This window comes from Emydura macquarii, unplaced genomic scaffold, assembly GCF_026122565.2.
Source record: "Emydura macquarii macquarii isolate MOO-44397 ecotype Brisbane River unplaced genomic scaffold, CSIRO-AGI_Emac_v2 contig_2768, whole genome shotgun sequence".
NCBI classification, from domain to species: Eukaryota; Metazoa; Chordata; order Testudines; family Chelidae; genus Emydura; species Emydura macquarii.
Genome location: NW_027132905.1, coordinates 43,019,867 through 43,033,676, shown reverse-complemented (window position 1 = coordinate 43,033,676; position 13,810 = coordinate 43,019,867). Strand labels below are relative to the sequence as shown.

General features: G+C 40.3%; 2 protein-coding genes across 2 annotated transcripts in view; one reads left to right on the top strand and one right to left on the bottom strand.

The window, feature by feature from the left end:
* SDF4 (stromal cell derived factor 4) overlaps positions 1–13,810 on the bottom strand; it is a 33,510-nt gene that overhangs the window by 6,581 nt on the left and 13,119 nt on the right. Inside the window, exons 4-6 of the mRNA XM_067567267.1 lie at positions 13,032–13,145; positions 4,032–4,190; positions 821–996 (exon numbers count right to left, since the gene is read on the bottom strand). Of these exons, the coding sequence (XP_067423368.1) occupies positions 821–996; positions 4,032–4,190; positions 13,032–13,145 (449 nt within the window). The remainder of the gene's footprint in view (positions 1–820; positions 997–4,031; positions 4,191–13,031; positions 13,146–13,810) is intronic.
* LOC137165891 (small nuclear ribonucleoprotein F-like) lies at positions 9,910–11,889 on the top strand. The gene is made up of 2 exons (XM_067567399.1): positions 9,910–10,041; positions 11,875–11,889. Exons 1-2 carry the CDS (start codon positions 9,910–9,912, stop codon positions 11,887–11,889), a joined length of 147 nt encoding a protein of 48 aa, XP_067423500.1.

Here is a 13,810-nt window from a genome sequence, read left to right as displayed (position 1 = left end):
ACGTGTTCTCTCTTAGATTGAAGAACCAGTGAGAAAAGACCCATTAACTCTATGACTCCTTCACAGAACTCAAGACATGGCACTGTCTGCCTAATCTGATTCATCTCTAGTTTTTATATTTTTAACAATCCAAACTTTTCAGAATCAAAATCTATTAAACAAAAAATGGGTGTATGTTATGCAGTCGATGGCATACCTACTTGACAACTCTTACCGATAAATGATTTTGGGGAAAAAATAGCATGTGCACAAATCAGGGTTCTCACTTTTTGTTTAAAATGAATTTGAATACATAGGTCGCCAGTTTCATAGAATCATAGAATATTAGAGTTGGAAGGGACCTCAGAAGGTCATCTAGTTCAACCCCCTGCTCAAAGCAGGACTAACCTCAGCTAAATCATCCCAGCCACGGCTTTGACAAGCTGCAGCTTAAAGACCTCTAAACATGGAGATTACTCACATCAGATCAGTTACTCATATCAGATCGGAAGTGCAATTCATTCTCTCTTGTGCGGAGCTCTTGCACCTATCAATGATTTGGTTTCATGCACTATACATTTAAAAATCCCTATGCTGGGAAATATGCAAAAAAAAAAAAAAAAAAAAGGTATGTAGGGAAAATTTGTTTTTCTAAAGTTACTCTAGCATTCTTCTATATTTGTACTTGGCTATATTATGGGCCAAAATTTAAGCAGAAGCTTAAGAGCTGCCCCTTTTCCATCACCCTTCATCTGAGAGCAAAGTTTGGCTTCTTTCGGATTTAGAAAGTGCTGTCACATTTCGAAAAACGATATACATAAATGATTTCAGAGTTACCCACCTCCAGCTCTTCCATGGTGACAATGCCATCGCGATTGGCATCAATAACTTCCTCAAATTCTTTCTTTCTATCTTTCACCCAATCATCATCAATATCCTGAGCTTGCTGGTTCTCTACTGTACCAACAGGCAAGGAAATGAACTCTGAAAGAGTGAGTTTCTTATCTCCATCTTGATCTGTAATGCAAGCCAAAAAACAACTAGAGTGAATAGTCTATTTACTTACAAATGCCCAATGAAAAGTAGGGCATGAACAATTCCTAGAGTTCAAAGCTCTTAATGGTACAGCCCCCTGTGGTTTCAGCACAAGTGTAAGTGAGGAAATTAGAAAACTGACTCGATTTGTTCCTTATACGTTTTATCAGGTCTAAGTTATGTTTCCAGTAGAAGTAGGAAACGGTCAAGAAAATGGCTGGGTAAGTGAGGAAAGCCCTGTTTTTTAGTGTTTAGCTTTTGGTCACAAGCACAACCCCAACTCCCTACATGCAATGAGTTCTGTAGTTCATACTACACAAATGCTTTATGCCTAGGAGTGAGCCATGCCACCTCTGATTTGAAGCAGAGCAGCAGAGGAAAGTGAATCATATGCTGCTTATGCTAAACCTCACCTGCAGATAAAGTCACCAACAGGAACAAGTTATTTTTAAAAGGACACTCTAAGAGAACATTAGGCCAAAAAACTGACATGCTTTAAGAGTGATCCAATCTGACAAATCTTGACTTGCAAGTTATTTAATATTTCCAACCAAAGAGAAAGTTAACACACAGATGTGCAACGTACTGTCAGATTAACAGCTAACTATGCACATTCGGTAGAGGGCTTTGTGTGCTTGTTGGCCAGTAAGTCTGACTGTATGCAGAACATACACAATTGGTTCCCAACCTTACACTCCCACTTTAATAAGTCATGGGTGTCCTTTCCAAGCAAATCAGTTTCTGGTTTACGAATGCTGACAACACATTTTTAGCCATCAAGAGAATGTGAACACAAACCATTATAATCTGTATAATTAGCAGGAAAGGCTTTTCAGTACAGATTATATTGGCTATAGTGTTTTAACCTGTTTTTAAATAGTCTTCACAACACACACTTATCAATAGACTGAAAAGGCTTATATTGTACATTCCCATGCATATCTTAAGGCTTTACTTGTACTTGTTTGAAAATTATTCCAGTAGGTCCCTTACTGAAAGGCATACAAGTTGAATTTCCTAGCCTCGTGAAGTTTTAACAACATTAATTGTTAATTGAGTAATAAACTGTGGGGATACCAATATGTGGCAGATGATTCCTTATCAATGTTTGAAACTATCTTTTCTTGATACTGTAATCTTTGAAGTGTACTATGTGCATTAGAGGAAACCTACAGAAGGATTTCCAGTAATATTTTGTAAGACTTACCACTGGCAAAGTGTTCTGAATATTTTAAAAATCAATAGTTCTAGCACTATTGTAAAAATAGATCTACCATTCTAAAATGGTGACAGAGGAATGTTAAATATATAAACCAGACTCCATTAGTAGTCCAATGAGGGGTGTCACAATTTTATTTATGAATCTAATGTTTGCCTGTGAATGGTATACCTGATAGTTTAAAGCTGATTTGTTTTGATCGAACTGTAAAGCAGCACTGACAACCCTGAGTTCTGTGCATGCCTATCCTAGATAAAGAGGAACATCCATCATGCTTTCAAGATATATTCCAGAACTGATACAAACTCCCGTGCTTATAAACATTTTTGCATTCCAAAAAGCAAAGACGTTATTTTGCTGAACTATTAAGTTTAAAAAAAGCAGCAATGATTTTGTGGCAGCGAGGACTTGATGAGGTGTTAAATTCTTAGCAATATCAATTATTTCCTACTTTACATGCATTAAGGTTATGATTCTGGACAATCTCTTGGTACCTGGACAGGACAAACCAATTATTTTCCCTAGTATCCTTGTCACAGGGCAACCCTGCCTGGACAACCCTCCAGTTGCAGGATATGGCAAAACAGGCATGCCCATCTCAGTTTCCCTCCTTCAGACTCTCCAGTAACTCCCCATAAGCTTTCTTGACTCAATAATACCCTCCTTGGGGCAGGTTTATTAATAAAACATAGTTCAAATAATCCATAACAAAAGTCCAAAACATAGTCCATTTCTCATACAGCGCATACAGTCCTTTAAAATCTGAAGTCTCGGTATGTTGACGGACAAGAGGAACTATGTTCTAGTGTCTTCCACCACACCTGGGTTCTTTATCAGTCCTCTTCTGTCCTTGAACCAGGACAGCCACCCCAGCCCTTCAGCTGGAGTGCAACCCCGCTCTTCCTAGCAGAACACTCCTTCTACCCTTGCTTCTCTACTGGGAGGGAGTTCATCCTCTCCACAGGAGCATCCGTCAAGCCTCCTGTTCTGTTAACCCTTTTGTTTCAGACAGGCCAACAGGTAGGCCTATGCACTGTTCCCCTGGCTCCAGCTCTCCAGTGTGGAGCCATCAGTGGATAAGCCAACCCACTGTGCCCTTGCTTCAACCCTCTCTGGCCCTCAGCTTCAGTTCTTATGTTTAGAAGTCAGCAGAAAACTCCCTCTGTTGCTCTCTTGCTTTCAGCTTTCCTCCAGAAGCCACCTATAACTTCCTTCAGGGAAGTCCTTCAGTCTCCTGGTCTCAGGCTGCTTTCACCTGCTGATGTCTCCTCTGGCGCCCTCTTTTAAGACCAACTGAGGTCACCTGACCAGTCACAGGTGTGCTAGAATCTTCCATCTTATAGGGCCAGTGTCATCCTATGACAGTCCTTCATACTACCGCATCACAAAATGACTAGAACACGCATCAAGTCCATCTGTGCTACAATCTACCTAGCTGAGTGACTTTGTAGTAACATAGGAGTATCCAAGCATACTGTAATATGGTTGGGTCTTGCCCGTATGCAGTGGACCAAAACCTATAACACCCTTAAGACTGGTATTGTGTTATAGGCCAAGTTCACCACTGATATAAGCAAGAGCAACTCCATTGAGTTGCCTCCAACTTGCACCAGCAGCATATTTGTTTTCACAGCTATAACTCGAGGACAGCAGTTTGGTCCCATCCACAAATACAAGACCAAACCATGCTTCTGTTTGTTCCAGGACACTACCATTGATATAACAACATGGTCCCCGGACAGTAAGTTTTGTAGGGTAGACAGGCCCCCCCAAGTAAACATAGTTTAAAATGACATACCTAGATCACGGATGATTTCTTTGACCATAAACTTCAGCATCCCCCTACTATGCTCCGGATGAAGAAAAGACAAGAACTCTTCCTCATTCAGTAACAGGTCAGCAGGTGGATTGTCAGCTTGGTACCAACGGTCTTTCAGGTTATCTAAAACCTCCTGTGCTAAAAATTAAAAAAAAGTGCAATCAGCCCTGTAAACATAATAGTTGTATAATATTCTATATTTGGATAATATAGATTTTATTTATGGTTCTTAAAATACAACACTATTTTTCATTAATTAATTTATGAAAGCTAGGCTGACCTGTAAGATGGAACCTGGCTCAGTACTCCAAGGTACTAAATAATCTCTTACAATGATGGAGTGTTTCACTCCAAAATATCCCAAACTATACAAAGAAATCATTTCAAACACCACTGAAATATAGTTACCTTTGAGACGAAAAGAACTTTTAGCAAACACTAATCCACAAATCAGCTTAGTACAGGACATGGAGAGTACTGTGAGGGGAATTTAATTAGTTATAATTAACTATTCAGGCTCATATATGGCCAAAACACTGGGGTTAACACTTCTATGTTTGAAAAAGAAGTGCCATGGTATCTTTAATGGCAATAAGTTGCCAGACTTAATATTTTGGTTTTATGGCTTATCTAAAAGAGCATATTTAGTAGCACAGTGCCCCCTAATACCATGCTGGTAACTGGTTCAGAAAAAACACAAAAGACTGCCACCTACTAAATCACAAATACACTACCTCGCTTCAGTGTTCACTTAATGTCCCCCATCCAAACAGACTTCTCTGTTCTTGATTTGCTGTCACAGATTTTTCAGAGTATCTACTAAGTTAAGCTACTGGTACTTGTAATTACTCTGCTGATACTTTGTGCAATCTTCAAATCAAGATTTGAGGACTTCGGTAACTCAGCCAGAGGTTATTGGCCTATTATAAAATGGGGCGGGTGGGGGGAGGATTGAGGTGGGTAACATTTGCCTGTGATGTACAGGAGGTCAGACTACATGATCATGATGGTCCCTTTTGACCTTAAAGTCTATGAGTCTATGACGAGAGAGTCAAAAGCACTTAATGGAGATTTGTTCCTTGAAAGTTTCTAAATTCTATCAATTTAGAACAGCTAGAGATGTATTTAAAGTTTGATTTAAAAAAATAAAGAAGTTCCCCCTGCCATCCCATTATTTGTACCAAATGTCTGAATCATTTTTGACTCAGACTTCAAAAACAGAAATAAGAACACTCCAAAAAACAGACACGTGGCCTTGGTAAAAGACTAAACCTGTAAGATTTCAGCCCAGTAGATGGAAGTTTTGGAAAGTTTTAAGAGACTTAAAGCAACAGCTTAGAATGAAAATGCTGTGGAAACAACCTTAACCATAGTTATCACTCCAGTTGCATAGTAAAAACTAAATTTACATTTCAATGAGTTAGGAACTTCTCTCAGTAACCCAAGTGTTCTATATGAGAATTGGAGTATTTCAGAATGTTTTATTTAAAAAATGGTTGCATTACAGACCCAAACCTTGCAAATTCTTCAGTTATGGTTAGAATTTAATAAGTGGAAAGTTTTTGCTGCAAGGAGCAGATGCAAATTTAACCACACATGCACCAAGTCACATCGGAACAAAAAAGGCCAGCTTATTTTTCACTTCCTTTCATTTTTTTGCACGTGTCATATGTCTGACAAGCATTTTTTTTTTTTTAAATGCGGATGTTTTCCTGAATTTGACTGACTGAAAGAATTACTATTCGAACAATAGTTTCCACTGAAAGTACACTAGAGTTATTTTTGAATCTGCAATATAGAGCATCCTGGTTTACAATACACACTTACACAGTCTGGGACTGAAACTGAACCTGATAGGATTAAATACATAAAGTTTCCCCCCTTCTATTATGGGCAATTTTTAACGAGAGGAACGTTGAAAGTCCAACCTCTCACTCACACATACTTATCACCCATCAGCTATGCCAATAAAGAAAAGCATGGTGCATTCAGCATCCAGCCCAGGGTTGCGTAGAACATTGTTGGGTCGAGTCCAAAATTAATAAGCTCATGTCTTATCTGTTTTGGGAGGTTTCTAACATGCTTTCAGGTGTGTTAAATTATAAATAAGGAAGAAAGTATCAGTTGCCTCCATAGTTCTAGAGCCATTTCATAATCAATGATCTTCCCCCAGAATTGAAGAAAGGATATGTTGTGGAGGGTGGGAGCAATCTTTCAAATGGTCTTAGTGAGTAGTCCAACTATGGGACTAGTTTAGAAACAAAAACTACAGTTTACATTGTTTATTTTTTAACTGAGGTTCCCTCTATCCATCTTTAAAAAAAAAAAAAAAAAAAAAGTTCTCCTTCCATATCTAGAACACACCAGTCAGAGCAATATCAGGAGCGATTCAGAAAGGAGCTAAAATTCCCATTGCATATTCTGAAAAGGAGAACTAGACAAGCCAAGCTTCCTGGGCAACATTCTTGCTCTCAGTTACGGCCTGATCCAACGCCTATTGAAGTTAATGGAAAGACTCCCCACTGACTTCAGTGAACTTTGGATCAGGCCCCTAAAATAGATTCTAATGTGCACACGGCTGCTCATAAGCATCACTGAGCATATATTAGTTGCAAGGCTTGCTTACACTATCTTAGCATTGTCAATTCTAAGTGTTCAAAAATCCCTCAAAACCTGCCCTTCTCCTATGCAGATTTTAGTCACAAGTGAAGTGAAATTATAGTTTCAACCTATTTGCTGATGGATATTTCTCTGCTGCACCAAACTACCAACTAGTGCCTCTACACTTTGAGTGTCCCAGTATCAGAACTGCAGAGATGTTGCATTTGCACAATTACTGACAGTAAGAGTGCCATCCTTACACGTAGTCTGGAGCTTGAGACCAGCATGATGAATATATTATCTGGACTATCTAATCAAGATGAGACGCTGTAGTGAGAGACCAAATGAAGAGTAATTCTGTCTGTCCTCATCCTCAGAAAGCGGTAGACAATTAGTTTAATTTCCCAAACAGAGCTCAGTTGTCTGTTGCCCAGGTACAAAAATTAACTGTATATACAATTTCCTTATTCAGCAAATCTTAAAACATTTTATCTGATCAGCATTCCTATAAACTGTAGTTAACCACAATGCCATAAGATATGGCAGGGAAAACACCTGTATTGCATAAAATTCAAAGGCCTATTTGCATTTTAGTTGCTTTTTGATGAGTGGAAACATAACCCACTTTCAAATGACTAATTCCTGCAAGGAAAGGCTAACAGTAAATGTAATACATTTGAGACAGAAAAAGAAAATACTCCTTAAGAGTAACTATGTATAGAAGAACAAGAAGTGTGGGTCAACACAATGCTGCAGAGTAGCACAGAGGAATGTTCAATTTCACTAACTTGAAGAATCTCTTTATGCTCAATATGGAAATAAGAAGGCTTTGAATGGATTTTGCTGCTATATATGTAGTATTAGTTGAGTGGTAGACGGTGTGTGCACTTCAGATAGTTTCTTGCATGTCATTTGTGTTTATATATAAATGAGAAAGTTCTGCAAATTCTGCCTTCTCCTTGACATTTTAATAAACAAAATATTCAACAAAAATGAAATAGTTAATAAAACTGTACGTAAAATTTCAGTCCTAATCATCTTGCTATGTTATATATTTGTCCACAAGAACAGAAGAGCAATGGAGGAATTCAGCTCTAAGATGGAGAACATTTTCTGGATTTAGATCTTATGAGAGTAAAATGCCCAAAACCACAGGCTAGTGCCAGGGACAGTGTTAGCTCAAACCCACCATCCTAACAGCTTTGATAGATCTTCTGTTATTCAAGTCTTAAGTATCTCCTAAGAAAAGACCATCCACTATGCAAAAATTGCTGTGGGATTTTTATTTTATTTTTTTTGAGGGGGAGGGGCATGTCGCGCTCTCTGGAGTGGTTGCCGTAAGTGTCTACCTGTCAGTTAAACCTGGCTGGTTGGAAAATACCTGTCTGTGATGCTTTAAAAGGGCTAATATTTCTTGCTTTGGGGCTTTTCATATCCACATCACAGTGCCCTGCAAAAGAGTCTCTTCCTTGCTCTCCCTGACCAAATCAATTAAAGGGGCAGTAAACATTCTCTGATCAGCACAAGAAGTCATATTCATGCCCATCTCCCTTTCGTGCAAGCTCCTCTGTCATGGGGCTTCTTTATAGTCCTTCCCAACAATTCTGCATTTTGTTTTTCCTCAATGGAATCAGCACTAACACCAAATCACCAGTATCACACGATCTTTCTTCAGCATGCCTATCATAACAAGCCTTCTGCTATTTGACTTTTTTCCAGGTTCTGTTGCAGCAGATCCATCATAGCCTGTAAATTCTCTTTAAACGAGTAAGTGACATAGTCCCCTACAGGTTGTCCTGTATCCTCAGTACTTCCCTCCCTCCCCTCTCAGGCATACCTGCCTACTTGTAAACCTCACCAGCCTGACTCGTTTTCCCTATTAGAGCCTCCCGATACAAACCACCTTCTACAAAAAAAATCTACCTTTTCCTTCCCCAGCTGGGGTATTATTCTGAGCTGCAATCCTCTCTTGGTCCAGAGAAGGGTCAGCTTGCTGGGCCTTCATAAACTCCTTTTAAGCCTCACTTAAATTCAGAGCAGATTCTGGCCAAAGCAATGGAATTTTCAAATTTCTCCTCTGAAGATAAGTTGCTACTCTCAACGAAGAGCTGAGGGCATTCCCCCTGCCCCTTTCCAGCCCTCCTTGTTGACTCACCTGCTTTGTCTGTGGACAGAGAAATACTCTTTCTGGCTATGGTTTATAACATTAACCTGCTTAGACATGGCTAAAATGTTACTACCTATTAAAATATAAGCAGGAAGCAAATTCCTAATGCTACAATGACCTCACCCTTAAAATCATCCCGCTCAAGGTGGATCTTAGCCAGAGGCACAATCAAAGCCACTGTATTTAAACTCTTACAGAGAGTCTGTCTTCCTCTCACCAAACTCTCCTTAACCAAAGTGACTTGGGGATACTGTATTCCTGCAGCACTTACAATTTATGACATTTACCTTAGCATTCTTTAAAAAAAAAATGTTCACTACCTTACCAAGACTCAGTCCTAACATAGTTCACTGGGTCTTCCTACTCCTCCACTGTTCTCCCTGGGCAATGGCAGTGGCGCTAACACTGTGGGTTGGGAGTGTGAATAGTGAATTGGATCTTAAGCTCTGGGCAATTTGCTTTTCAGTGTAGCAAAGCACCTCCTCCACATTGCTGGGCTCACTGCTTCCCCCTCTTATGGCGGTAGGACCCGGAATAAAGCAGCCCCATTCTGGACAGTGTTTATTTTGCCACTTGGGGTTTATTTCTCAATATTTTCCAGGTAGGCCTCAGTGCAGACCCAAGGACTATCCTCCACCAAACAAAAGAAAAATTCACAACATAAAACAAAAGGGGAATACCTTTTCCTACCCCCTCAGGAGGGTGTGTGGCCTTGTTATTGGCCCCAGGGTACCAATTCCTTCCCCTAAACAGGCAGTTAGGTAACTTCCTCCATAGGGAGGAGACCAGTTTCCTATCATGAGGGGGGGGGGAAGAAAAAAAAAAATTTTTCTCCCTGCTCCCACTAGCCCTGCAGCAGCTTATCTCTAGTCCTCCTCCTGTCACAAGAGGAAGAGTTTTTAAAGATCTCAGACAGCTCTTAATTGGGCTTGGTGTCCCTAGTTGACCTGAAGTAACACCTTATAGGGAACCAGCTTATAGGGAAAAGGGCTGTTATTTTAGGGCTAGTATACCTGCCTTCAGGCGCACATGGGGCTGCCCGGCGAGTAATTTTTGTTTTTTCACTGCCTTGTGCCAGGCCGCGTTACCATGAGCTTGCCCCTGAGCCCCAAGCCCTTCCTGAACGGGCAGACGGGGAAGCCGGTGATGGTGAAGCTGAAGTGGGGGATGGAGTACAAGGACTACCTGGTGTCTGTCAATGGCTACATGAACATGCAGCTTGCAAACACAGAAGAATACACAGATTGGGGGGGGGGGATGGGGGAGGGGGGGAAGAGGAGAGAAACCCACTCTTTTTACAGCTGTCCAGCCTGACTTCATCACACAGGGAGCCACGCAATGTGGCAGACTACATGCCTTCTCTTACAGTTAGAGGCTTTAAAATCTGGGCTCCCTTGAGGTTTTTTATTAAAGTTGGGGTTAGATTTATTTCTAGACTCCTCCTCCCTCTTAACCTGAGGAACAGGGGGATTTCCATTCCCCCCCTCCCCACCATGATCCTTCGACTCAACATATTCATCAACAATTTCTGCAGCCTCCAAAACGATGGAAGGTAGTTATAGATGGCTGCCATCTCCTCATCTGTAACCACCCATAACAATTGCCCCTGCACAATCAGATTAGTTTTTAATAGTCACCTTCAGCCCCTGCCCCTATTATCCATTTTTCCATAAAATTACACATTTTAAGATTTACTGTCAAACATTTAAAAATTTCTGAACTTCAAATCGATAGGACTCAGGGGTAACCTTAAACCTTTTCAATACATTTTAGCATCATCCTCCTTCGGATCATCAAAAAAACCTGTCTTGCCTTCCCAGTTAATACAGTCAGGAGGACTGGCATCTGCTTATCCTCTGGAAACTTGTGGATCCCCTACAGTCTCTCAAAGCTGGGTAGGAACTCTTCTATACAGTCAGCTTCTTGATAAATTGAGCAGGCTTTCTCCCTGTGGGGGGTATACTCACTAGCTGAGGATGCTGTTTTTGCATCTCCAGTACTTTCAGCTGCAGTGGGTGAGCTTCCATCTGTTTCTGGTGTGCTCCCGCCTCAGCTTCTCATGCATCTTCCATGAGTTTCCTCCTCAATTTGTGTCTTTGGTAGGTGCTCTTCTCCATCTCCTCAGTTTCTTTTTTCCTTGATCTGCAGTTCCATCAGTATCTGGTGCTCACATTCCTCCTGGGTTGCCCAGAGCTTCAGCCATACCAGTCAGTTTCTGTGTCACTCAGGGCAGGAAAGTGCTTGTGCCCCACCCCTTTACCTACTTCCTGGTTAAAATTTATGCACAAGGCACTCAGCCTCAAATGAGGAACTCTCTTTACATAACTTTTCAAGGCCTTTTATACAAGACCCTCATATGATCGAGTCACTCGTGGGGACTGATCTTTAATCCTTGAAATCTCTGAATATCAAATTTAAACTTAACAGCATTGGGGTTATGATCTATAAGCACAATTGATTTGTGGCATGTGACTCCTGCCAAGACCATGTCAATTGCATTGATGTCTGGCATGGTTCATGACCGTGAGTGCCATCCTCAAGGCAGACTGTCAAAAAGCAGGACAGATACCCCAAACTGGTGATATGTTCTATACTTCGATTTCACCAACCCAGTAACAAATGTGAACTCCTGGATCACTGTCACAGCCTTACCATGGAGTCTTAGACAGTCCCATTGGGCACTTCCATATATCTTGCCACCCAGACAGACTGGACTTAGTGCTAAATGGTCACTTACATCACACATGCCTAAAAACATTTTGTGTGTTTCTCCCAATCCTGAGACAATAGTCACCTGCCCCAGATCAATTTGTACTTGAGATCTCATACCAAAGACAATGCTGGTGGCCAATCCCATAGTAAACTAACTAAGGATTTATTAACTAGGAAAAAGAAATGAGAGAGTTATTTACAGGTTAAAGCAGGCAACAAGCAAGCACAGAGGAGTTACAGTCCATGGTTCCAAAAGGTGACAGAAATGTAGTAATCTGTCCACTGAATGTCTTTTAGGGCTAACCCAGGTTGATCCTGGTGATCTCTTCTTTTGTTTCTTAGCTCCAGTCCTTGTGAGAGTCCAAACAGCAAAGAGATAAAGATGCTCACTGGAAGAAATGGTTATGTCTTTTCTCCAGAGTCCAAACCGATGGGATGAGTGCTCCTGCATGTAAATTCTTCATCGGCGGATGGGGCAATCTAAGAAGTTCTTTTCCTGCAATGACCCATTTAATCTAGATAGTCCTTCTTGATAAGCAGGGGAACCACTCTTCCTACCTAGGTTCAGAAGTCAGAGCAAGCATTTTTACAACTCTAAAGCAAAATTTACATATTACCTTACAGCATAGGATACAGAGATTACAAATAAGATTAAGGCATGCAGCAATTTACAGGCATTTTATAGTCTAAACACTAAACACATTCTTATACGTCTAACACCAATCTTGAATAATACTAATATATAGGTGAGCTGGTCTGGTTTCCAGCTATGAATTTGTCAGTGCTCATCTGACTCCTACAGATTTGGCAAGAGCTGCTGATTTGCCAGCATCACAGGGCACATTGGATAAATGAGAACAAAGTTGAGACTGCTTAAGTAACTTTCACTTTGGACAAAGAATTTGATTTTAAATCTTCAGAAATGAAAAGCTACTGTACCAATCCAACACACGAGAGCCCAGGATAGAGAACAAGGACTTATTTCTCTTTTCACATGACCATTCCTACTACTCAAAGTAGACAATGAGACAGTCTAATCTGCACTTGCTGTAGAATGTCATGGGCACAGTAACTTACTTATTCTGCCTTTTCTTTTTTCCCCTCCCCGCCGCCCTTTCCATTTTGGCATTCTTTTGAAAAGAAAATTTCCTAGTTTATAAAATCACAGCTAAAAGGTGATAGTTGCATAACGGAAATCCAGTCGTTCTAAAAATGTAAGGCCTAATCTTTATAGGATTACATGGCTCTCAAGGACCTGATCACGCAAGGTGGTGTTTAATGTTCACCTCCTTTCTTCTCTTCATTCTTGGCAGCTGTTATTGTTGTGTTTCACCTCTATCTCCTTTCAAAGCTAAAGCAGATGCAGTCATACAGCTAGAACAACAGTCCTGTACTGAATCTTCATTTCTAAGCTGCCAGTTCAACCAATTTACTGCTGGTCAAAGGAATTTTTTTTTCCTTAGAAAAATATGCTGCTATCAGCAACTGAAAATACTTACTTTCTTCATCGATTTTTAGCTCTTCATTGTTTTTTATCTTCTCTGCAATCTCTTTTTCATTAAAGCCTTTGCTTGCCAAAAACTTTATTTTATACTCATCCCAAGACACATGACCTGTAAAACAGAATCATCTCAGACATGACAAATAGTTTAATATTTTAAAATCCAAGCTTCCCGTCTTGTTTCTTTTGAAACCATCTGCTAAAACCCTTCAAAACATCTGCAATCCACTTCTGCTCATAACCACTCAACATCTGTAAATTTCATTGTGAGCAGTGATGTGGCAAAAATACCTCCCAACCATTCCTCTTCAAAGTGGACTAAGGTTCCTTTCCACAAAGGTAAGGCCTGAAATATTCGTATGGTCGTCCATTTTAAGGATCAAAATTATGTCTTTGAATGTCAATGGGAGCTCATATGCATTATTAAGGGCAGAATTTGCCTGCCTAAGGATTCAATCTGACTCAATGACAACCATTTTAAATTTCTTGTTCCTTCAAGTCTTTTCTATTGCAAACTAAGCAGCTTCCCACAGACTGATCAAAGATCTAATGGCTATGTTTGTCTAATTAACATTGTAAGGCAAAAGCAGTATAGCTATCTTTGAATCTGCTCTACTGAAAGAAATCAAAGTCAATAAAACACCAACGCTGAGGCCCTGACAACCTTGGGGAATTTTTTTTTAGATTTCTGACCGTTGCCAACACCAGCACATCTCAGCCAGAATTAGTAATGCTGGAAGTCCCAATACTGATGTGTGTTTTTAAATAAAGTCAATT